Source organism: Cervus elaphus, chromosome 20 (genome assembly GCF_910594005.1).
Source record: "Cervus elaphus chromosome 20, mCerEla1.1, whole genome shotgun sequence".
NCBI lineage: Eukaryota > Metazoa > Chordata > Mammalia > Artiodactyla > Cervidae > Cervus > Cervus elaphus.
The window spans coordinates 122,594,868-122,619,819 of NC_057834.1; the positions used below are offsets into that span (position 1 = coordinate 122,594,868).

The following is a 24,952-nucleotide window of genomic DNA, read 5'->3' on the forward strand; positions in this document are numbered from 1 at the left end:
CCTGCTAAGTCTGGAGAAAGGTTCCTTTCCTCCAAAGATGTGTGTTCCCAGGGCTTGCCAATCCATTAAGGCCTGGCTCTGTCCATTCTCCCCTGGGAATCCTTGGGTGTTGGACAAAAGAGTCAACCTCCCTTTCCTTGGCCCCAGGAGGAAATTGGCACAGAAAAGTATCTTTGAAACCTGCTGCTCCTCCTTTCCCCACAGACACCAGAGGTGGCAGCTACCTCCCAAGCCCCAGGACACAAAGCAGCATTGAGTTGCTGAGCTGACCCAAGAATTTCCGGCACCTGGCCAGAGCCAAGAACTAGACCAGCTGGAACAGCTCTGCTGTGCCCAGTTCACCAGTCCCTCCCTGCCCTGCTGCTGCTCTATCCTTGTCCACCTGGACCTCAGGAACCCACTGCTGGTCAAAGGGACTGGGTCGTCCTCCAGGGAGGTGTCTCACCAACTACAGGCAGATCAGAAAGGTTTCAGGATCCAAGGGAAGGGGGATGGGGGGCAATCTCTTGCTCTTCAAGCACCTAAAATGTCCTGCCTTCTTTCAAGCTGGTTCTACAGTTTTTATGGAACAGACACTGGTATAAACTTACACCTGCTCAATGAAGTTAATAAGTGGGGTTGAGATGAGATCAAACTCAGTTTTCTTTCTACAGGTTGTGGAAGCGGTCTGGTTCTCCCTCTATTAGCTTTTCCATCCCATCTCTAAGGCAAGAGAAGTAAAAGGACGTGCTCTCGACCAAAGGGCCTCTTCTCCCCAGGTCCCCATCACACACAGCCAAAGGACCAGAACTTAACAAAAGAGTCCATCTCTTTAGGAGGGCCTTCAAGAGCCTCCTTAAAATGCATGGCCCTGCTCCAGAGCCTGTGGACTCTAGGCACACTCCCAGCCTGACCCTGAGCCATCAGGCTCCTTGGGGCAGACACAGCCAATCCTCTGCTCAACACATTTTATTGCTAAGGACAAGGTGATGCACCAGTTTTCAAAATAATTTGGTTTATAGCGTTCATACGTAACAAAAAAACGGGGAGTATTATAAATCTGATTCTTGTATACACAGGGTATAAGTGTGAAGCCCTCCAATCCTGGGCCCAGGCAAACAAATTCATGAGGAGCAAAAACCTGTTTAACCCCTTCAGTGTTGCCCTCCAGTCCCGCCCCCACCCCCGAAATCAGCTCCCTCCCACCCCTAGACCAAGGGGCGTATCTAAACCTGCCCCTGGCCTCCAGTGGCCCCAGTTCATCTTAACCCTCCCAGCCCCTGCATGATTGCAATTTTCCACTGACAGAATCACTCGCCAGGCTCTGCCTGCTTCCATTATTAGATCTCCCTTTGGATTATTCCCCACCCACACCCTCTAATACTGTCCACAGGCGCTCTGTGCCCCAAGTGATATGGGAACACACACCCATGTTACCCTATCTTCTTCAAGAGAGGGTAAACAGCTGGCTTAACTCCTCAGCACCTCCATCTCATCACTGCAGCTTTGCCACCACTCCCTTGAGGCAGTTCTAGGGACAGACAGATGCCACAGCCATCTCCAGCCAACCCCTAGGGGCCCTTACTCAGCTCAGCTGAGGGCAGAATTTCACATTTTTGTTGCCCTGGATAGGCAAGGAAGAAAGTAAAGGCCAGGGGCTGGCAGAAGCTGGTCCAGACCAAACATACATACCAACGCACACACACACACCCCACACACACACCCACACCCACACACATAAATACAAAAGGGGTTAGGGGGGCAAGCACCAGCACCTATGCCTCGTTGGTGCAGGTGATCGTTAGGAAGCTAAGTCCGAGGCCAGGAACAGGGTAACCAGCCCAGCCAGCACAGTCGACCCACTGCAGACCAGGGCCAGTGCAGCCATAGCATTCCAGTGCTTAGCCCATCAGCTGGGAGTTCATCGTCTGCTGCCACACGTCCAAGAAGGGCTCATCCTTGCACTTCAGCGGAATGCGATGAGGGTGGGGTGAGAAGATGATGGGGTCGGTTAGTTCATTCCTTTTCATTTTACAATTCACTTTAGAGTTCCAAGTGTCTGCTGTGCTGTGGAACCCCAGAGTGCTTTCGCCTTTGCTGACTGGGACTCTCTCAGCTGCTGGAAGCACCTACTCCATGATGGCCCGGTATAGTGCAGGCTCGATGTAATCTTCCCGGTACCTTGAGTTGATAACTCGTTGCCGTTTCTTCTCCTGCTTAACCTCTTTCTCCGTGAAAATCTCATTGAAGCGCATGTCTGAGGCTACTGACTATAGAAGAATAGGCAAACCAAATAAATGAGCACCGTGTGGCCAATGCCCCCACCTCCCGAAGAAAAAACAAAGGGTCACGCCCTTGCTTTCTTCCCTACCTCCCAGAGGGGAACCAAGGACACACAGAAAACACGCTCACCAGTCTAGACTTGACTCTCTTGGGAAGCTCTTCATCTAGCGTGTACACGTCATCTCTCTTAACCACAAGCTGTGAGCCATCCTCAAACTCCACCTACCAAGGAAACAAAGGCCTTAAGCTAAGATATCCTGTTGCTCCCTGGTCCACCACGCACAGTGGCCATTTCCTGCAGACACAGGAAGGGTTTAGAACACTGAAGCAAGGCCTGCCATGTCTGAAGTCACAACCGGCAGACTGGACACAGGACAGCCCCAGCTCTGAAAAGCATTGTGATGGATACCTTAAGCTCTCCTCTCCTAAGAGCAAGGACTTGCCCCGCCTCTGGCTCAAGAGGAAACACTGAATTAACCAAGCACCAGCCTCCCCCCATCCCCAGCAAAGCCTTTGGTTACCTGGTACATCTGGATGGGGTGGGAGGCCACAAACTTGGCTCCATAGACTTGGCCATCTGTCCATCTCACCTGGACTACTTCCCCTTCAGCAGGAGGACCCAGCTGGAGACAGTCCTGACTCTGAGGGAACAGTAAGGAAGAAGGGTGAAACGGAGGTCCATTTGAGAGACCTGCTTAAGTCCTCATCTACCTGCTATCTCTGCTGGCTGCTGCTGTTCCAGGTGCAAAAAAAAGCAGCTATAATAAGCTTAATAAATGTAGAAGACAACTACCATCATCAAGAACCTTTCTCATGTTCCTTCAACTGTCTAAGGGACAGGGGACAGGGTTCTGCCAAGAAGAAATACTCAAATTGTACTCAACTATTTTAAGAGAGGGGTTCTTAACAGGAAAGTAATAAAAGACCACCTACCGTGGGACTTGGCAAAAAACTTTAGCACTCTGACTCCCTGCAGAAGGGGGCACCCTAAGGCTGGGTGGAATCCTCGCTGCATTCCCAGTAGAGAGCCTGTTATATAATTTGGTCAGTGTGTGAGCATGCTCATGGCAGCTGAATCAAAGGTCTGATGGGTAGAAATGGGAGAAGGTGCTTGGGGACGTGGCCCAAAAAATACACCTTGGAACAGGAATGGGACAGAGTCTAAAATGCCAAATATCTAAAATTCCAACTGCTCTTTCCAATTTCCACTCATGACAAGAGGAAGGTTCTACATGCCAATTCATTTATTGAATAGAAATGACTTTATACTGTACTGCCAACTCATTATTGACCAGTTACTCAGTAACTCTATTGTGTTATGAATTCAACAGTTAAATAGAAAGCACTGCCCCACAAAAGAATCTGAGGTGGAAGTTTTAACTGGTCAAATATCTGATCTTTGATAAACACTGATCTTTGATAAATCACTTAAGTTCTCAGATATTCAGTTTTCCCTCTGATAACAGCAGTTCTCAAAGTATGGTCTACACACTTTAGGGAGATTCCTGAGCCACCGGCAGGGAGCAAGCAAGGGCATGATAATTTTCACAATAATATTAAAACATTAGTCTCTTTCACTGTGCTGACATTTTTGCAGTGATGGTGTAACACCTAGAAAGTGTGCAATTGCTGGCACCACAGTACAGATTGAGGCAACAACCCTGAGGTCTACTACTTGTTACTACATTCTTAGCCACTGAAAAACCTGTAGCCAAAAAAACAAAACAAAATCTGTAACCACAAAACAATGTCCCTTTTAAAGCAGAAAAAATTATCTTGTTAAACCACAATCTTTAAGTACATGTGTAGATACTCAGAAGACATTTTCTGTTGCACACTGAAGCATGATGGCTGTCCTGAGAAAAAGCACAGGGCAACTGAGTTGTAAGAAGTAACTGCTTTTCTCATGAAACACCAGTTTTATTTGAGAAAAAAAAAAAAAAGACAAACAGGTTATTCAGACTTGGGTACTGGCAGACATCTTGAAAATGAATGAAGTGAGCCTTTCATTTCAGGGAAAACGGACTGACAGTACTGCCAGTAACAAAACCTAAGTTTTCAAGCACACGTTATAATTTCAGAAAAGTCTTATCACCACCATGAGCTTGACGCTCCCTAAAATTTAAAGACTTTTCTGAGATTCGTGCTACAAATGAGAAAGTGGTTTTTTGGTACTGTATGATAAAATTTAACAATACCTGAAAGATCTGCATAGCCCATTACACCTACATGGATGAGAGTTCAAAATCACGCATGGGTGAAAGATCCATTCTCAGTGTAAGACAGACCAACAGAACTTAAAGAGAGTATGCTCACCAAGCTGCCTTCAGAGTCCACACTGCAGCTAACTGTTAAGGAACTACTATCCCATGAGGTTTGGTGTAGTATCAAAGTAGAATGAACACAATCATCTGGAAGGCTATTTAAATACTCACTTTTCCAACTGCTTCTCTATGTGAGACCAGGTTTTCTTCATACACTTTAACCAAAACAATATATTCCAACAAACTGAAGCTGTGACATTAAAGGAGTTTACAAAATTATAGAAAAGTGGCACTCCTCTAATACTTTTTGTTTTACTTCAAGTTGTTAAAAACAATGGACTGTTTCAAATCAATCTCAGTTTTAATTTCTACTAATAACAAGCAAATAGAAAATCACGAGCCTTGTTGATATCACAGGCAGGCGAGGGTTAAGAGACATAATCCACATAAAGCTCTTTAGGGTCCTCAGTAATGTCTAAAAGAGTCCTGAGAGTTCTCTAAGTTACAGATACCTCCTGCTTCTCAGAGCTGGTATTACCCAAGTCTGACAGAGACCCGAGTCAAGAACCTAGCCCAGTGCCTGCCAAACTGGAAGAGCATCACAAAGCATAGCTAGTCTACTGCCACAAACACACCTGATACCATCTTTACTGTTAATACATAGAAGTCTGCCTTACAACTAATGAATGGACTTTTAGCAGCTAAGTTGCTAATGTGTGTGGACGTGTTAAATGAAGAAGTGGCTTCATCCCACTACGTTAGTGCTCGGTCTAACATGAAAAGGCTGGGGGTTGGGTGGGGGAATGGGGACAGAGAGACGAACAACAGGGGAAACCTGAACTGAGTGCTGAGTCCTGAGCCAGAAAACCTAGGACTAAGTCCAGGCAGGGCCTCCAGTGTCTCAGGTGTTGGTAACACAGTCAGGCCAGGCTTATCTCCAAGCAGCTTTTATTCAGCCTCCAAAGCCTTCAACTTATAAAGAACCGGTAAAGCACACTCCACACATCTACCAAGAGGGCATGGTAGAAAAGAGATAACTGGATAATTCTCCCGAAATCACACAGCTGCAGAGCAGGTATTGGCACACTGATCTGATTCCAAAGCTTGGGCTCTTCATCAGAACATCAATGCATCAGAACACCTTTGCACGTTGTCGCTGTTGTTTTTCAGTCACTAAGCTATGTCTGACTCTGCGACACCATGGACTGTGGCCCACCAGGCTCCTCTGACCTCCACTATCTCCCAGAGTTTGCTCAAATTCATGTCCATTGAGTTGGTGATGCTATCCAACCATCTCATCCTCTGCCGCCCCCTTCTCCTTTTGCCTTCAATCTTTTCCAGCATCAGGTCTTTTCTAATGAGTTAAGGGTAGTTTGGACTAAAATATAGGCATGTTTCAAGTTACTGCAGAAAACACTGCTTCCTATAAGCTTCTAGAGAAAGCAGGGTATCCTAGTAGCATACAATTTTCGTTATATAGCAAGACCAGTACAAACACTTCTTTCTGTTTGGGGGCCAAATGATGGAACCATGGGCCTGGCTAGAAAGGGCAGGTGGGCCCACGGTCAGTCAGACCTAGAAGTACCCCCATCCCAAAATGCCCAAGAAGCTCCACACAGACATTACCACTATGTCCTCAGGATAGAGATTGTCGCTGAAGGAGCCGTCATCAAAGTTGACTTCATAGAAGGTCTCAGTGGTGAGCCTTACCACCTCACACTGGTAGAAGCGCCCGTTCTTGTGCTTGCTAATGACCTTCTGGCCTGCAGTGATGCTCTGCAAGGCCCCCTTGGCACGCTGGAGAAAAGAGAGGCTTGGGTTACGCCCATGTTGAGCTGACAGGCCTAGCAAAAGGGGACCAAGATGAGCTGGCTCCTCTTCACCAGGGCAAGAGAAGCATGAGAATGGAAAGGTACAACGGCACAGGTCTTTCCAGATATCCACACCCCAGCCAGGACATGGGAAAACCTAGTGTCACGTTTCCCCCATAATGTAGCTCCTCCCTCATTCGCAACACACAACGTCCTTATACCAACCAACCATCCTGTCTCACCCCAAACCCCCCAAACAGACTCTCGTGACTTCCCTATTGTGAGGAACCGACCAAACAGCACCTACTAATTCACATAGTTCAGACACACATCACAGTAGACGAGCAGCAGGCCCGGGGCCCCCACACAATACTCCACACAGATCTTACCACCAGCTCTACCCTCAGGGTCAGGGCACAAAGACTGAGGTTCCCTGATGTCCTCAGCTGTGTATGACACACAGCTCCCCATTACAAGGACTGTCATGTCTGGGGCCCTCACGTCACCCTTCTTCTCATTCTGAACCTGCCCCTGATGCAAATGAGATCACAGAGTATCTGGCAGCCTCGAGTCCAACCGCCCCTCCCGAAGCGGCCCAAGCTCTGTGCTCCAGCCACGGCGGCCTCCCTGCTGTCCTCCAAGCACTTGTGCCAAGCGTGTTCCCACCTCAAGGTCTGCGCGCCTCTGTTCCCTCTACCTGAAAGGTTCTTCCCCAGTTCTCTGCACACTGGCTCCCTCACATCCAAGAGTCAGCTCGGGGACAACACTCCTTACTACCTCCTCTTCCGTTCCTGTATCCAGCTTTACTCTTATGCCGCATCTGTTAACACTGAATGTTTGTTTCCACACATCTTTCAACCACAGGAAATGCAGCAGGAGGGCAGGCACTGTTATCTCATTCACTAGTGTGTTCCTAGCACCTAAAACTGTGCCTGGGGAATTCCCCGCTGTCCAGTGGTGAGGGCTCCCTGGGTTCAATCCCTGATCAGGGAACTAAGATCCCACAAGCTGCCCGACCAAAATAAATAAATGAAAGTTAAAACAAAACACAAATAACTGTGCCAAACATGCCCAGTACGTGGGTGAGGAATGAATTAGTAAAAGACTCAACAGTACCCACCTTTCCTTATAGCACCAGCCATCTACAGCTGCCAATGTGAAGGTGTGTGGATGGGCAGGAGGATAATGATCACCACACCACCATCCTGTTCCAACACAAAACTCCTACCCCCTTACCAAAATGTACCTCGGGCTTCTATTCCTCCTTCTCTCATTGACTATTTATCTTTCCCTCTTCCTAAGCTCCCAACCCACCCCCCAACCACCTCTTGTGTTCAATAGAATATCTTTATGAAAACAAAGGATCCAGGGACTTCCCTGGTGGTCCAGTGGTTAAGAATCGCCTTGCAGTGCAGGGGATACGGGTTCGACCCCTGGTCAGGGAAACTAAGATCTCACATGCCATGGAGCAACTAAGCCTGCGAGTCATAACTACCGAGTCTGGGCTGCAACGAACAATGAAAATCATGTCCCGCAACTAAGACCCTAGGCAGCCAAATAAGTAACTAACTAAAGGAGAGGAAGAAAGAGCCAGTCAGCCAAGGCCTTTTCCAAGAGCCAAATGGTTAAGAGGGAGCTCTATCGTGTCCTTCCTTTTATGACTGTTCTTTACCACACTGCTGACAAGTCTTCATGGGCATCCTCTCCACTAGACTGCAGCTCACAGAAGGCACTCTGGCTCCTGACCTGACTGCCCCCGGAGCCCCCAGGTGGGGTGCACACAGCCCCACCACCCCGACAGTACGAGGCCCTCCTGAGCCCCCTGCTGCTCTGCTTCTCTCCACGTCTCTCTCTGCTTCTCAGCTGCTTTCACTGCCTCCTGCTCCACCATCTGCTCCTTCTATTAGGAATCTCCAGAGACCAGTTTCTAATAGGAATTAGCTGTAACTATCCTGTTAAATGCTGATAATATCCAAATTTTCATCCAGTGGATCCAACTGCCTCCTGGTACCTCAGCCAGAATGTTCCAGCAATATCAAAGTCTACAGGTCCTTCCCTCATTTTCTACCTCCCCCGCTTTCCCCTACAAACCAGCCCAGGCCCATCTCAGCTCCTGAATGCAGTTAACACCGGATGAGCATCCCTTCCACCTTCCAGGAAGTAGCCCGAGTCATCTTGAATCCGCACCCGCTCACCTCCCCCTTCCTCTCCCCTTGACAGTCAACAGACCCCATCAGTTCCACCCACTGCGGGATCCAGCGCTGGCTGTGATCCTAAAACTCTGCCTCTGTGTTCCCACTTCAGACCTCAACTGCTCACGTAGGCTAACTGGTCTCCTGGCCTCGAATTCTTATTCCTTTAATCCTTTCTTCAAACCAGAACCGTTTTAAAAAATATAGCTCAAAGTCATAATACTGGACAAGTTCCCCTCTCCTAATGGAAGAAAGGTCAGACTCCTAACCGAGCGTGGCAGCCCAGGGCCCTCCTCCTCTGGCACTGCCTGCCTTTCCAGTACCATCCCCCGCCAGGTTCCCAGAATCAGTCTTACACGTTCCTCCTCCTGAGGCTGGCTCATTCTGTTTCTGAAGACTTGACCACCTCCTGCTCACAATTCCCCTTTAAGACCCACATCAATGCCACCTTCAATCCAAACCTTTTCATGCAGCTTTCACTAAGCTTCACCGTTTAGAGAAAATCAGTACCACGTAGGGTTCATGGTGTACTACTCTTCCTGTAATTTCACATTTACAGGATGTGATGCGATGTCCCTGACACCCAGATTAACAAGACACTGACCCTCAAGGAGTTTACCCAGGAGGAGAGACAAACAAGGCATCAACCACAAGGCAGGTGATACCCCAGGATTAGGAAATACAAGGCAGGAAGCAGAGATGGACAGGGGCCACCTCCTAACCCCACACTCATTAGCATCTCCAAGAAGCATAGTGCTTGAGGAAATAACTTGCTGACACAACAAATGAACAGCCTCCAGAGAAAATGACTCAGGAAAAACGGTCAAGCGGATTCCAGAACCGCAGCCTCCTCACCTCCAAATTAGGGATCTTGTGCCGGAAGCAGGTGATGAAGACAACGAAAGGCCAGTCGTCTGGCTGCATCATCACGCCTGCAGCCTGAGCGCAGCTCACGTGGAAGGCAGTTGGGCAACGGCCGTGAGAACACTGCACACAGCAGCCAGCCGTTCTTTTCCTCCGTTTCTTACAGAAGACACATTTCTACAACACAGGGGAAGTAGGCCAGTGATGACAGGACTACAACACAGGGGAAGTAGGCCAATGATTACAGGAACCGGGACGGTCTCCTCTACTGCTCCCCCAAATGCACAGAGCCACACACACAAGAGCCAACCTGCTTCCCAAAACATGACGGTATATACGCCCTCTGTTAATCTCGTATCTGATCACAGACACCCTCAAAAAGTAGTTTTAACCAGAGGGTGAGAACTGTAAGACACGACCAAAACCAAGGGGCACAAGACCAGCCAGGGGGTGTCCTCATTAAGCGCTGTGTTCCCCTCTACCCAGAGCCTTGGAAACAGGGAAAGGATGCACAGTCACATGCCCATCTCTCTCTCCTTACCAGTTTGAAGCGGGGCAGGGGAATTTTGCTCACATCCACTGGACTTCTTTCTGCAATGTTGACAAATCTTGCTTCCAGAATCGCCACCGCACAAGAGACATGGACCCATCTGCCAAAAAGGCAAAGGCCACTTCAGTCCCCCCAGGCTCTATGGCTTTCTTGTCTTTGTTTTTTCCCCCAGGCAAGGCTTATTGGGGCCCTGCTGTAGCAAGGGGGAGCAAGAACAAAGAACAAGTTCCCTTGCTTGCTTGCTCCTTGCAGGGTGGGGAGGCAAGCTTGCAACTTATATAGGATGAGAGTAACGTGTGCCTAGGGGTCAGGCCAGAGGGGTAGCTTAGACGGTCTGCCCACCCTTCTGGTGGTGCTGAGTGCAGGGTGCATGTTCAGTACCCGCTTTTGTTCCCAACACCCTGTTTTTGCTCCAGGTTCTTCAACTGGCTAAATGGCTATCGTGGTGCTCCTTTTTAACCCTGTTTGTTTAACCTTTTGGTTAAGTTTGGGTCTTCTAGGTTCCAACAGTTCGAAGTAAGGCTTCAAGATGGCTCAAAGAGTTCAACCCATTCTGGAAGAGAGTGGCCCAGGTCCCTATAGGACCTTGGAACAGTCAGTGAGGTGTAGGCAACAGTCTGTGGCCCCTGTCCAGCATAAGAAGCTTCAGAAGATGAGACCTTTGGCCTCTTAGAGTAAGAGGACAGAGGTGGGGAGGCGGGGGTGAAGGGCAAGGGGAATGAGACAGACTGGGACCTGGGACCCTCTGCCATGGTGCTGCAGTGCTTGCACCTGGACAAATTTCTCCTCAGGCAACAAAGTACAAAGAAACTGTAGAGGACTAAAAATAAATGTGCACATGCACAGCTGGGGCAAATTCTGGACAAAAAGATACAGAGACCAAAAACTCAATTGCTGCTTTTGAAGAGCCTGGCCTCTTCTGATGTGGGCCTCCTGTGGTGCTTCCTCCCTCCCCCAGTGTGACCCCTGAACTTCCCAGCAAGGTCCTGAGACCCAGAGAGTTAAGACCAGAAGTATCTCCCACACTGAGTAGGAAAAGGTCCCCACCATACTGTTCCAGGTCAGCACAGCATCACACTGCTTACACCACTCACTCACAGCCTGTTGCTAAATAAACAGAGCCACAGCTAACTGGGGGTATGGCATGGTTTAGGAAGTTAAGAATAAATTAGAGAACTCCCTACAGATCTCTTTAATTGGAGGACCTGGGCACTTCCTCAAAATATCTCCAAATGGGCCCCAATCTGCCAGGGTCAAAATGACCTGTCCCTTCTGCTCCCTTCGTCCACCTCAGAATCACTCTTTCGTTTCTGGTCCAGACCCATTTACTCTGAGAGGTGTGTTCAATGGACATCCTTAGAGAATTAAAGTTTGGGGCATCTGGAGAAACTAACACGCACCTAGATGGGCTCCACTGAGATGGTGAGTGCTCTCAGGATCAGGCCAGGTGAAAACCACGTGGGGCCACCTGCAGTGTGTGAGTGGGGACAGGTCTGTTTCTGCACAGCTCCGCAGGGCAGACCAAAGATTATATGGTGAAGGCGGGAGGTGCAAGCAGAGCCATTTCCACTCCAAGAAAAGGAGGACTTAAACAGCACTCTCTGGCAACTGTGAGGAACACAGTGACCTCCAGTCAGGGCAGCAAGCGCCTTTAGAACAATGGAAGCAGCAAGCAGAGCAGCATGAAGGGGATGTCTGTGAGGCAAGAGGCTTAGCGGTGTGTGCGCCAAGTTCCCACAGGATTTCAGCTGGAAGCAGGATCCTCCCTGCTGGTTCCCCATCGACCTGTGAGGGCTCTCCCCTAGGCAGCCAGGCCTCAGAGCAAAAACCTCATTCACCTGACATTTCTACCCCCAAACCACTAAGCCGAGACCAAGCACAAAAACTGAGCTCAAGGAACTTCCCCAGTGGTCCTGTGGTGAAGACTTCGCCTTCCAATGCAAGGGGTGTAGGTCTAATCCCTGGACGGGGAGCTAAGACCCCACTAAGATCCCACATGACCAGCAATCAAAAGAACCAAAACAAAAAAACAGAAGCAACACTGCAACAAATTCAATAAAGACTTAAAAAATTCAGCTCAGTGAAAGTGACCTGCTGGCAGCGGAGAAGCCCAGCTCCAGACTGAGGAACAGAACCCTCTGTAGGTTTGGCTGACTAGTGGGGTAGGCGTAGCTGGGTTTCCTCAATGTCCCACCGCCCTCCTGAAGGACATGCGCCCTCATTCCAAACAGCCAGGGAGTCTGCTTTGGGAAGGGCTCACAGCCCACAGTCACGGCCACCTCTGCACCAGCCCCAGATCTAAACTGTCAAGTCCTCATGTCCACCATGAAGCCCCTGCATCATCTTCACAGGGTCTTTATACCCTCGTGAGTCCTTCTTAGCTTCTCCAGAAGGATGTAACTTACAAGGCTGCCTCTGAGGGGAGCCTCTGGGCTGTCTGGCCTCCCATCTTTAAAATTAGTCTTGGAGATGCTATTTCAGCCCCCAACACTGTGCTTCCCAAGTCATCATCAGTCATGTGGATGACAGCCCCTACCCTGGCGGCACGCCTGCACGCCGCTTCAGAGCTCAGAAAACTCACCTGTCGTCGTTGGCTCTCTGCAGGGCTCCTCCTCGTAACGAGCACAAACAGCAGTCCTGCCAAGAAGCGGGGGAGGAGGAGTGGTCACCACCGAATTATTAACAGCCAATCTGTTCTCCTTGTGACTTCCTTCGGGCAACTGTAGCCTCCACAAGAGAAAGCATGGGAGGCCTCACCTGCACAGCCCCCAGAACCAGGACTCCCCTGCAGGAGGACAGGGAGGCCACTCGGGGCTAAAGTGCACTAATTATTCGCCTGACTTAACCTAATTGTCTTGACTGTTAATAGTAACAACTGAAAGGAAAGTCATGAATAATACCCTGCTCAAGCTGCAGGCATTACAGGGCTCTGCCTGCCTCCTATGCAGTTATTGCCAGGTTCCAGAGAGGAGTGAAAAATAAAGAGAAAGCCACAAAATGAACTACCTGAGCCCTGTTCTGATGCTCTGACCCGATGGCTCAATTCTTTACAGGGGGCGGTGGTCTGCTCACCAGAGGACCTCTGCTTAGTCCTGACACAATGGAGCAAACAGCTTCCGGACGCCATCGGGCCCCGCTGCAGATGGGCAGCAAACACTGTCACGGTGGGGGGGATTTATTCCGACAACACTCTCACATCACAGTGTACCAGGTCCTGCTCAGACCACTGGGACAGAGTCCATGTGAAACAGAGTGGCCCTGAGCAAGCTTGTCTCACGGGGAGCCAGCGACAGCATGGATGCACTCACCTCTTCCAGGGCATTGGCTGAACACCGAGAACACATCCAGTCTTCAGAAGCCTTTGCAGGGGGTACCCCGTAGCAACCTAACAGGGACACCGAGGTGAGCAAATTAAACCCAGAGTCCAAAGGCAGACCTGCAGCTCCTCTCTCTTTCCCTTACCCTTTCCCAAAGAGACAACCAAATCTTACAGAGACCACTGAATTCTAGCGCCACGCCCCCACAAATCAGCCATACAGTATGGACCGAAGTCTCAAAAAGTGGGAAACTATAGATTCACTGGTACCAATACCCAGTGAGCAGCAGGGACTAGTCCCTTCCATGTATCTGCAACCAGGGGGACAGCCCAGGGCAGACAGTACGAGCAGAGAACCAAGTCACAGACCCAATCTGACCACTCCAACAACACATAAGCAATTTTTGCACTGGGGGTGGGGGGTGGCGGGGGAGGGCCCTGGGAGGCTGTAGGGAGACTGAGAGGTGGGAGGACTTGGTCAGATGCCCTTGCCCTGGGACCGGATGCAGAGAAGAGGTGAGGCACTCACTGGCGTGGACCCGGACACTGCACTTCTTGCAGGACACCAGAAGGCTTGTGCCGTCCTCCTCCAGGTAAGGGGTGGACAGGTTGATGTCCGTGCTGCAGCCAGTCGAGGTGAAGCACATTTCTGGAATCAATGGCTTGGTCCTCTGCGTCTGGGGGGCCAAATCTGGAGCGCTGCCGCAGCTCTGACCAAAACCTCCAAACTCCACCTAAGGAGGGGGCGAGCGCACACCTCAGGGACCTGGCACGTGTCCTGCCCTCCCCACAGCTCTGTCAGCAGAAAGCGGCTCTCTTCCTGACGGGCTGGCTACGGCTCCCAGGTGCACAGCCATTATCCCAGAGCTGCTAATTGAAGTTACCTCTAATGACTCAAATTCAATTTCTCACGGCAGCATCAAACAGGCCCCCCGGGGACAAGAAGAAGAGGAAGAGAGGTAAGAGGCAACTGGGACTTCAATCTTTCCCAACCAGACGGTAATAAAATGCACCGGGAGCTGGTGAGGCTGTTCCTGGGGGCCTCCCCCTGCTGCCCCGCACGGCGCCCCACCCAGGGAGAGGCCCCAGCGCGGATTCTTCTAGAGGCCATGTCAGCAGTCACCTGAGCTGCAGCTCTGTCACATGGCTGGAGCCCCACATGCTCTTCCTGGCTTGGGGCCCCTTTGGGAAGAACACTGTGTCCACGTCCTTCCCTTGGCAAAGAGCCTGACTGCGAGGCTCTGCAGGCTCTGCTGCTGGATGGCACATTCACCCCCTGTTCCAAGGACGGCGCCCAGGAACATGTCAACCCCAAGCCTGTGCCACTCATGGAACGCTGAGCCCCGTTCGACAGATCAAACAGCCAGGCCATCTGCCTGCTTCCCGCCCAGTCAAGGACATGTAGTGAACTTTTGGGTTCACTTTTTGGTCACTGGAAAGAAAGAATGAGTTACTAACTCAAAGTACATTGGTCTGAAGTCTCATTCTTTGGCAAACATGAAGCTGGGGCCCCTGCCAGACTCGGGGACAGCCACGCCACTCTGACCAGCACAGCGGACTGGCTCCCTACGTGCTGCCCTGTGTAGGTCCCAGGTGACACCGAGCTGGTCCTCTGGCACAGGCTGCTGTGGGTGCCCTCTTGGCCTCCAGGAGCTAGACTCAAAGAGACCCATGACGGTGGAGGCATCAAATGCCCCGCGAGTGGGAGGGGCGCGGCTGGGCTCAGCCAGGGTGCTTTCCCATCCCTCTTCCTCCTGCAGAGCCCCTGCTCCTGCCCCTCCCAAGTGCCTTTCCACTGCTGCCAACATCCACAGTGGCAATGGGCAAGGAAGAAAAGAGACAACACTGCAGGATCTGACTTTTCAGCTGAGGTTCAGACTGATTTAAAGAATCCCCAGTTCTCCAGACTGACCAGGACAACAAACCATCTAGAAGGAATCATCACTTACTAGAAAGAGCAGGTTCCTCAGCAAACAGTGTGAGTGCCAAAGGGAGCCGGGAATCCCCCAGGGCCCAAGTCACACCCTCTGCTCTTCCCCAAAGCATTCTCAAGTGAAACCCACATGCATACCTGCCTCGTGAAGCCTTTCCATCCAGCAGGCGGATGGGGCAAAAACACACCCTTCCCAAACTGTGCACCCACCATTAAAGCTAGCTTTCCTGAGTGCTGGCACTCGGTAAACAGAGGGGTTACGAGGGCTTACCTGATGGTAGGTCTGAAAGATCATGCAGACGGCGCAGTGAGGGGCCTGCTGGGCCATGGCCTCGTTGAACTCTTTCTCAGCCTCAAAATTTGGAGGTCGGTTCTGCCAGAGCTGGCTCAGGGGCTTGGCCCAGGCCTCTGTCTCCTCAGCCTCCTCCTCGGGGGTCAGCTGTTCTGATAGCTCTAGAGGAGGAAGCAGAGGTCTGAGTCAGGCAGGCAGCACCAGCCCTGTTCTGCGGCTCTGCCTGGAGAGCCGATGAGCTCAGCTCAAGCTGGGACCTTCCGGTTCCGGGTCGGGACTAACCCGAGAACCTATGGGTGACAAAGGCAAAGGGCAGGAGTGATTTTCAAAGGACTCCTCCAGTATTTGGATGATGCTGTGGGGAGCCCTGCAATCCATGGCTACAACTCCTCCAATGACCTCCTCACTTCTTCCCAGACAGGAATGCCTTTCAAGAGACCCTGGAGACCTATGCTGAGCAGCCCAAGGAAAGCTCTGGAGAACTACCCATTTATCTGTTTATTCCTTACAACTCAAGCTCAATGCAAACAAACAGTTATCTCCTCCACCTTCAATCATGTTTAATCCAAAGGGATCTGGCAGCTGCCATGCATGTGATCTCAGTGAAGGGGACCGTAATGGATTGCAGTTAAAATCTAACCTTACAGGCCCCATCAATCAGGCCTAAACAGGAGACATGGTGCCAAAATCCAAGCACACGTATTTTGCATATCCTAGTCACAACAAGAGTGATCTAGAGAGGAGCAGAGAAACAGAAACAGACCACTCACAATCACAGAAAAATGACCACACGCACACTTGCGATGCTTACACAACCAAAAGTGGCCAAGAAGCACTCTACTTGTGAATGCTGAATGAACAATGAATAAGTTCAATAGTTTAGTGAAAACCATAGGAACCAAAATTTCACAGCTTACATGGATAAAACCTCATTGAGCTGCCCAGTTTAGCCACTATGTGCTTCACTAAATGCCTCAATTTAAAAAAAAAAAAAAAAAGTTTTAAGTAGAGAGAAGGGTATGTGAGTCTAAGAGACTGAAGAAACTTCTAAATGCAATGCGTGACCCTAGTTTGGTTCATACTGGATTAGAGGAAAAAAATACATTTTTAGGATGAGCAGGGAAAGATGAATATGGACTGAGAATCAGGATATTATGAAGTTACTCCTTACTTTCAGAGGTCAAGTGTTTACACAGGAGACAATCCTACACAGAAGATGCCTGTTGGTTCACTTTAAATGAAAAGATTTGATAATCACATCTCACCTTCAAATGACACAGCAGATATGTATGCTCATATGTAAACAGTGCATGTGTGCATGGCAAGTCACTTCAGTTGTGTCCGACTCTACGAGTCTATGGACTATAGCCTACCAGGCTCCTCTGTCCAAGGAATTCTCTCTAGGCAAGAATACTGGAGTGGGTTACCATGCCCTCCTCCAGGGGATCTTCCTGACCCAGGGATCAAACCCACATCTCTTACATCTCCTGCATTGGCAGGCAGGTTCTTTACCACTAGCGTCACCTGGGGAGCCCAAACAATGTATAGGGAGAGACAACGCAATTATGGCAACACACTGTATTCTTACTCTTTCAACTTTTCCACATTTGAAGTTTTTTAAACATAAAAAACTAAAAAAAAAAAAAACAAAAAAAAAAACATAAAAAACTTAGAGAGGTGTATATTATGATCTAATTCGCATTATTAGAAAAAGACATACATGGACATAATTTAACATCTGACTAGGACAGTCAGGAACAGTGACACATGAAGTGATCAGAGTGGTCCTCTTTGTGGGGTTATCTTGTCCTCTTTACAGCTTTTCCAGTTTCCCCAGTTTTCTACAGTCTGCATTGCTTTAGCGCACTGGGGTAAAAATCAGAAGCGAGGTTGCTGCCGACCTCGAGGTTCTGAAGCCCCCATCAGGGCTGGAGGAAGACCACAGAGGACTTCTGAGACTCTGAATCGGGGTCTCAAGAGGCTTTCCCCACCCAGCTCATCGTGACCTTCTATCAAAGGAGAACAGCAGAGGTGGGCGTCAACATCACATCAGAGAGGGAACATGAGGCTTGTGGAGCAGGGGGATGGGCTGACTGAGGAGCCTCTGGGCCTTCCCACCCAGCCCTGGGCGTGGGCAAGGACAGGACAGGGAAGGATGGGGCACCAGGCAACAGTAACAAGGGGCCTAGTCACTGCAGACCTCGGAGGGTCTGCCAGCTCTGGGCGGCACAGGCGGCCACGCTGTACTGATGGCTATCATGCTCTGAGCTGCCAGTCTCCTCCACATGCATCCCTGCCTACTCCCCCGTCTCCTTCACAGCCTCTTCTTCCTCAGTCCTCCCAACCCCAGCCTCTGCGCCCTCTCCCTGAGTGGCCCCCTTCAATAAAGATGTAAATGCTCCCCCTACCCCCCAGGTCTACATCTTCCGCAGACACTGAACATAGGTTTCCAAACCCAACCAACACTAGAACCTAGGGAGGCACTCAGCTCAGGCTTCGCCATCCCACTCTATCCTCTATCCTCCCCATGGGGTCACTGTGTCCCCTCCCCCACCCCATCTCCACCTTCCTAGTTCAGACCCCTGGACCTCACCAGAGGCTGTGACAAAAGCCCTCTGCTCCTTCTAAGACACAATCATTAGGAATAATCTTTCTAATGCAAATCAGACCAAGCCCCTCCTCTGGGGAAACACTACCAGGGCTCAGAAGGCCCAACGCAAATTCCTCACTCTGGCTCACAACCACCTCATTCCTCCTCCACGCCCTGGCCTGGCTCTGGAAGCCCAGCCACAGTGGGCTGGCTCCTCTGAATATACCTCCCTGCCTGTCTCCACAGTTACTCGCACTGTCCCTTCCACCTGGACTACCACCTCCTCAGTCAACTACCCCGTGGGCTTCCTGAGGGCATGGACATATCTCAACTTAATCTTTGTCGCCACACATCCAGCACAGGGCCCTTGGCATCAGTGACAGAACCTGCTCCCCTGAACAATCAGCCACACCTCCTAAGAGAAGCTAGGGAAGAACCTGCGTGCTACGATCCCTCAGTAGGCAAATTCCAAGACACTCGAACCTATAATGAAATCTGAGAATAAGTCTGATATCCTGAAATCCAGCCCTCTGCACGGAATACCTGGGGGGAACAGCTAAGCCACAGGCCCACCCCGGCCTTCCGCGTGGCCTCCCGAGGTCTTGGAGGAGGTCCTGATGTGGAGAGAGCCTTTCCTCTGGAGATGAGCGAATCCACCACTTACCATCATCGCTCACGCAGTCCTGCAACACGAGCGGGTGGTGGCGGGGGAGCTTGCTTAAGGGCTGACGGCGGCCCTTGGACTTCTTACTCTCTTCCAGGGAAAACATATATTCATCCGCAACCTGGGCAAACCAAAGAAGAAATCAGGTTGGCCTTTCCGCCACTTGGGGAAACAGCAGAAGTCAGTCTTACAGTGAAAACCAAGGGAAAGAGCAGGGCAGAGAGACTCAAAGAAATAAATATAAAACCAAACAGGAAAACACCTGTCTTAAAAAAAGCTACAGTGACAAGTGTCATGCAAATCAGCCTAAACCAGGATTGTGTAAAGCATTTCTGCTTTAGTAAGTGTGGGTCTCAGAAACAGGCCGAAACAAATAAACCTGCTCCAGCTCTGAAGAAGAGCCGCTCCCCTCCCTTACGCTCACTGACAAGAGGCTGTGTCTGAGAGCCCAGCCAAGTTCCTTTCCTTGGACCAGAAGGCCAGCAGCAGTTGTTATAAAGTGCTGGGCACCTGGGCCATCTAGGTTTGAAAGACCCGAGCACATGCAAAGGAGAGGGGAGTAGCTGACCCATTAAAAAGAAAACAGGCCACTTCCCCTGCACCTTCAAGACCTCAGCTCTAGCTGACACTATCTGTTCCTCTTCTCCAGAGAATACCATCCAGGACAGAGAATGCCTCTGAAACTGTGGCCTGGCTGCAGAGAGAAAGGCTGATTTAATGTTGCATTTACATAATGTCAGAGCAAATGTGAGTAGGTTTAAGGTGTAAGGACTGAATCAGTAATACCACATCAGAGTTTCCTTCTAATCGACATGTTTAAAACTTGGTTGTACTGACTTGAGGAGACATGGGTTACGGGAAAATCTATTGAACGAGGAACTGAGGCCTGGAAAAGGGCCACTCTGCAACTGTGACAGAAACCAGCGCTTCAGAGTGCTGCAGAGAAAGGGGTAGCATCGCAGTGCCCCCTCGGAGAAGGGACACTGGACCTGCAGACTCCACCTGCCACTACACAGGGCCCCAGGACGGAGGAGTCACACTTGAAAATGTCAAGAAAAACCAAATGCTGAGGTCACAGCACAGAGCCCACTCTTTCAAACATAAATTGAGTGTCTATTTGCCCACTCATTTAACAAATATTTACCAAGACCTACTGAGTCCAAAGGCCTGCTGGGGGAAGGTAGGTGTGAAAAAACATGACCCCTAGGGTGTTCCCTAGCTCGACACAAGCAGTGATGCTCACAGCGGCATGCGATGATGTGGAAAAATTAAACAAAGACTATCACAGGCTTCATCAGACCAGAACTACACCAGCAGTCTAAAGCAGTGCCTTCCAAAATGTACATCAAGGTGCCATGAAAGCCGCCATTAGAGTGAACAGCTTAAGGCTCCAGGTCCACCTCCATTCTGACCACAAGAGCCCTGCTTCTGATTTACATTTTTTAATGAGTAAGAGGTCACGTAAGGAGGGGATTCTTCGGCTCAACAGACTGGAAATATCCACCAAATTTATTTGATAGTGTAATCATGAAAATAAAAAATATAGGGATATGCACCCCAATGCGTGTATACTTACTGATGAGTTATATACACTAATGTACTTACACACACCTTAAAACAGACTGTGAAAGGATTAAGATTAAAAATAAAGTTCCATTATTTGATTCCTGCTCCTCCATAATCTTCTTGCACCCCCTACTACGAAGACTCCTTAGACAACAGCTCTAAAAGTGAGTTGTGGCAAAGACCAGAAAGTACAGGTGTGAGAAGAAGGGGAGCAGAGGTGGTGGGGATTTCTGGCCTGGGTCTCCTGGGTGTCCAAGGTAAGAGACTAAGAGGGTTCCTGTGGACGAGGGGGGGAGTGGCAACAAGCCAAGTTAAACTGCTGCGTATGGTACACACAGCCCCATTTGGAAATACCCAGGGGGCAAGAAGAAATTCAGCCTGGGAGTTCAGAAAGGAAGTCAGAGCAAGAGCTATGGACTTGGGAATCCTGGATTATCAGGCTCAGAATTTAAATGGTGAAGTGAATGAGATGATCAGTGGAAGATACACTCACTGGAGACCACGCCTTCCAGGACAGGGGAAAGACGAGGAAGAAAGGAGATGCTGGGGAGAGGGGGGTTTCCTCCAGGAGGAAATCCACAGTCCAGACTACAGAAGAGCAGTGGCCAAGGGACTCAGCAACTGGGAGGTGCCAGGACTATTTTAGAGATAAACACCAGTAGATACACAATAAGGAACTAGGGAGCGAATGTCATCACACAATTTTTGAGAATATTAAGGGAAGAAATGAGATGACAGCTGAGAAGGAAATTTCCTTCGATTGTATTTTAAGAAAGGGGCTTTGAGTATGGTTTTACTAGTGAAAAAGCTTGTCCCCCAAAAATGCACAGTCTGAATCCCTGTGAATACGGTAGATTAACAGGACAAAGAACTGTTAGGTTGCTAATCAGATGACCATCATCCTGGATTGTCTGGGTGGGCCCAATGTATTCAAATGCTGCTTAACAATGGAAGAAGGTAGCAGAGGTCATGGTCAAAGTGATGTGACTTGGCCAGATGTTGCTGCCTTCAAAGGTGGAAGGAAAGGTCATGGCCCAGCAATATGGACGCCCTGTGGAAGCTGGAAAGGGCAAGGAAATGGACGACCCCCAGGAAGGTACAGAGCCCTGCTGACATCTTGTCTTTAGCACCATGAGGCCCGTTTCAGACTTCTGAACTGAAGAACCAGAAGAAGGTAAATTCGAGTTAAGATGCTAAATTTGTGTCCCTTGTTAAAGCAGCAACAGAAAATGCATGTGGGGGTAGGAGGTGGAGATTAATTATTTTACAGGCAAGCAAAACGCCTCTCATTCACTCCTGGAGGAGGCAGAGGGGTCTGGACCAAGAACACCAGAATGTGGCTTGGGTAAAGGAGGCTGCCTCTGTCCACCCCTCTTTAACCAAAGTGCCTACTGCACACTCAGGAGATGCGCCCAGAGGACCATGCCTGTTGCTGGGCGATGCAGAGATGGTGAGACGTGACCTCTAACCTCAAGGGGCTTATGACCCAGCCAGAGTCTAAAACTGCCCTTCCTACCACCATCACTCTGCTTCTGACCAAAGCAGTCGGATCTATCCATATTGAACATCCTTCCACATTTTCATCTCTTCTGGCTAAATTCTCCTCCTGGTCCTGCCTTTCCCTCCTATGCACTCCAATTCCTAAACGCCTGCAGGATTTAACAGAAAGAACTGGACTCAAACCCTGTTTCAACCAATTAACCACGTGAGCCAGGGTCGGTGGCAACCCAGTAATAAGAGCAGGTGAAGAGCATTGTGCCCGGAGCTCTTGGTGAGGACAGGGTGGGAGAGCATGCTGCGAAGAGAACTAGAGCTCCAGGCTCCCTGAGTTCTGTTACCCCCTTCACGTGAGCAGCCAGGTCAAGGTCAATGTTCCCGATGGGGCTGGTTCTGTGCAGAGAAGAACCAAGTGTTCTCTCTCCTCCTTCAGGGAACTCACTTTTTCAAAGCAGCCTGAACTGACAAGAACTTCTGCGGCAGGCTCATCACTGTGCAAAGACTCAGGCGGTGGGGCTTCAGTAGTCAGTCACCCGGGGGCCTTTCACCAAGGGCCCTGACACAAGACGGCGGCACATAAACTGAACGGCAAGTGGTCCAGATAACACCTTGAGGGATACTTAAAGCATGGGGAGGGAGCCCACCAGGGTGTTCTTCAAAACCCAGCTGTTTCCAAATATAGACACAATGCTCTTAGACCTCTCCAGGGATGGGCAGAGTGTCTCAGCTTCTGCCCAGGCCTTGACTGTCAGTCTGCCATTCTGCCCAGGGAAATCAGCCCTCATGTCAGTTTCTAACTGGAGCTAGACTTCCCTTCATTCCACCCCTGTTTACAGAGGCTCCTGGGCTAAGCCCTGGGGACCACGTCGATGCCTCAAGAAGCAAGGCTTAAGGCGGCCCAGGGCCTGGCTCCTATCAGTACACCTTCACCAGCCTGGGACAACCGCACTGAGACCAAGACAGCGTCACCAACAAGGAGCACGGTGCTAGAGGGACTAAAGGAGGCAGGGAAGCAGCTGGGAAGCAACGGAAGGCTCCCAGGACTGGTGGCTTGTGAAAAGGGCTGTGCCCCCGTAAGCAGGGGACTGTTACAGGACGGACGATGGCCTCTTACCCACTCCAAAGCCGGGTGCCGGTGGAACAGTGGTGTGAGGCGCTAAGAAACAGTAGAATGGCATTTTATGTCATGCATATATTACCACAATAAAAAACCCTCTTGCAGCCATCCCCTTGTCTCCTGACTCTGCTGGAAACCACAGCATTCGCTCCTTTCAGAGCCCCCCCATTATCTCCCATCACCCCCTCTTCAACACAGGCCCACTCCGCCGGCTGCCACTGTCTTCCATGCTCTCCTCCCTGGCTCTGTACACGACCCTCTCCTAGTTCTCCAAACCTCTGGCTCTCTCTTCTCATTGTCCTTCTCCTTCCCAGGCCTTCCACCTCTACCCACACTGTGAAAACTGCTCCACATGCCCCACGGGGGAGCTTGTCCACACCCGCCAACACCCTCCAGGTGGAGCGGATTCCCAAAGCTACCCATCGCGAGTGTGTGTATACACATCTCCACAGCCTGCCTCAGAAGCAGGTGGCACTTAGCATGCCCCAGACTGAACTCATGTCCCGAGCCACACTCAAATTCCCGTTCACTTTTCTTGTGACTTTCACCCGCCACGAACACACTGTCCATCCTGTAAGTAACACAAGCCAGAATTCCAGGTCACCCCATGGCGCCCTCCCACTCCTACCTTCCAAGTAGTGGCCCCAGACCCCCACCCCTACCACACAGCTCAGATCCTCACCACCTCTCAGATTAAGAAGCAGGTTTCAAACTGATTTCCCTACTGCAAACCTTCTTTCCCTCCTGTCCCCAAGTATTTAAAGATAACATGGTATTCATAAAAAGTATTCAAACAATTTACAAATACATGAAGTGAAAATCATCCATAATTCCACCTTCAAGAGAATGTCTGCTGTTTCTAATTTTGCCTCCTTCTTCCCGAAAAAACCTTAATATTGCTTCCAAAATGATCTCCCAAAACATCAATGCAAAGCTAAAAAAAATACTTCACTGGACAGTCCAAAGAATAACTGACAGTTTCTTGAGTCAGCGATAGGGGGTCAGAAAGGCACAGCCCTAGATCAAGGGAGAATTAAGAGACATAATAAACAAATGTCAGGTGTAAGACTAATTAAATCTCGATTCAAACAAACCTACTGTCAAATACATTTTCTTTAGACTACTGGGGAAACTGATTGTGAACTGAGTTTTAGATGATGCTAGAAAACTTGTGTAATTTTGTTAGGTATAATAACAGCATGGTGATTAAAACACACCAGTATTTTTCAGAGATACACACTGAAGCAGAAAGGATATTACATGACACCCATGTCATGATTTGCTATAAAATACTTCAGGAAATTAAAGGGACAGATGAAGCATATGTGGCAAAATATTAACTATTAGATCCCAGTGATGGTGACGAGTATTTATGGTTTGCTGCATTACTCCCTATGCATCTTTGTGCATCAAAAAAAAAGACATGTTACAGAAATCTTCACTCTCCAAAAATACACGTCAGGTAAACTTCCACTGCCCCCTCGCCTTGTTTCTGAAGTCAGAGTCTCAGAGAACAGGCAGAGGTCTAGGATGCCTCCTGACACCCTCCACCCACAACTCCCAAGGCCCTCTCGTCCTATATGCCTGAGACCAACAAAACCTCCATGGACCCCAATCTGCTCTGACGCTGGCATGAGCCCCAGCTCCAAAGAGAACCCTCTCCTCCGCCAGATTCACACTCTTGCTAACCTTCGTCTCCTGCCGTCCCTCTGACCCCTTACCCCACCCCAGGAGGAGCTGCTAACACTTCCACCACGTGCGCTGCCATGCAGATCACCAGGGACTAGAACCCCCTGCTCGCATCTGTCTGCTGGCCTCGACAACGAGCTCCTCTGAGGCACACAAACCACTACAGAGTAAAGCAAAGAAGAGGTCAAGCAGCCAAGGTGTATCAGTGACTCTGAAGTAGTTCAAAGATGCTAGCACATCAAGGGTGGAGGTGGGAGAGATGGCAGGTGACTAGCGGAGAAAAGGTATTCAGGCTGCAGCTGAGAGGCCCAGACACAAGCAAAAAGGAACCAGGAAGACACACAG

The 24,952-nt window shown here is 49.9% G+C and overlaps 1 protein-coding gene across 3 annotated transcripts in view; it reads right to left on the reverse strand.

The window, feature by feature from the left end:
- Positions 1 to 932: 932 nt before the first annotated feature.
- Positions 933 to 24,952, reverse strand: part of KDM4A (lysine demethylase 4A) — a 40,162-nt gene continuing 16,142 nt past the window's right edge. For all 3 annotated transcript variants that reach the window (XM_043878396.1, XM_043878397.1, XM_043878398.1), the window contains exons 12-22: positions 18,739 to 18,859; positions 15,464 to 15,645; positions 13,789 to 13,993; positions 13,252 to 13,328; positions 12,525 to 12,580; positions 9,935 to 10,043; positions 9,385 to 9,570; positions 6,153 to 6,323; positions 2,784 to 2,903; positions 2,392 to 2,484; positions 933 to 2,249 (exon numbers count right to left, since the gene is read on the reverse strand). In XM_043878396.1, the coding sequence (XP_043734331.1) occupies positions 2,109 to 2,249; positions 2,392 to 2,484; positions 2,784 to 2,903; positions 6,153 to 6,323; positions 9,385 to 9,570; positions 9,935 to 10,043; positions 12,525 to 12,580; positions 13,252 to 13,328; positions 13,789 to 13,993; positions 15,464 to 15,645; positions 18,739 to 18,859 (1,461 nt within the window). In that variant the 3' untranslated portion in view covers positions 933 to 2,108. The remainder of the gene's footprint in view (positions 2,250 to 2,391; positions 2,485 to 2,783; positions 2,904 to 6,152; positions 6,324 to 9,384; positions 9,571 to 9,934; positions 10,044 to 12,524; positions 12,581 to 13,251; positions 13,329 to 13,788; positions 13,994 to 15,463; positions 15,646 to 18,738; positions 18,860 to 24,952) is intronic.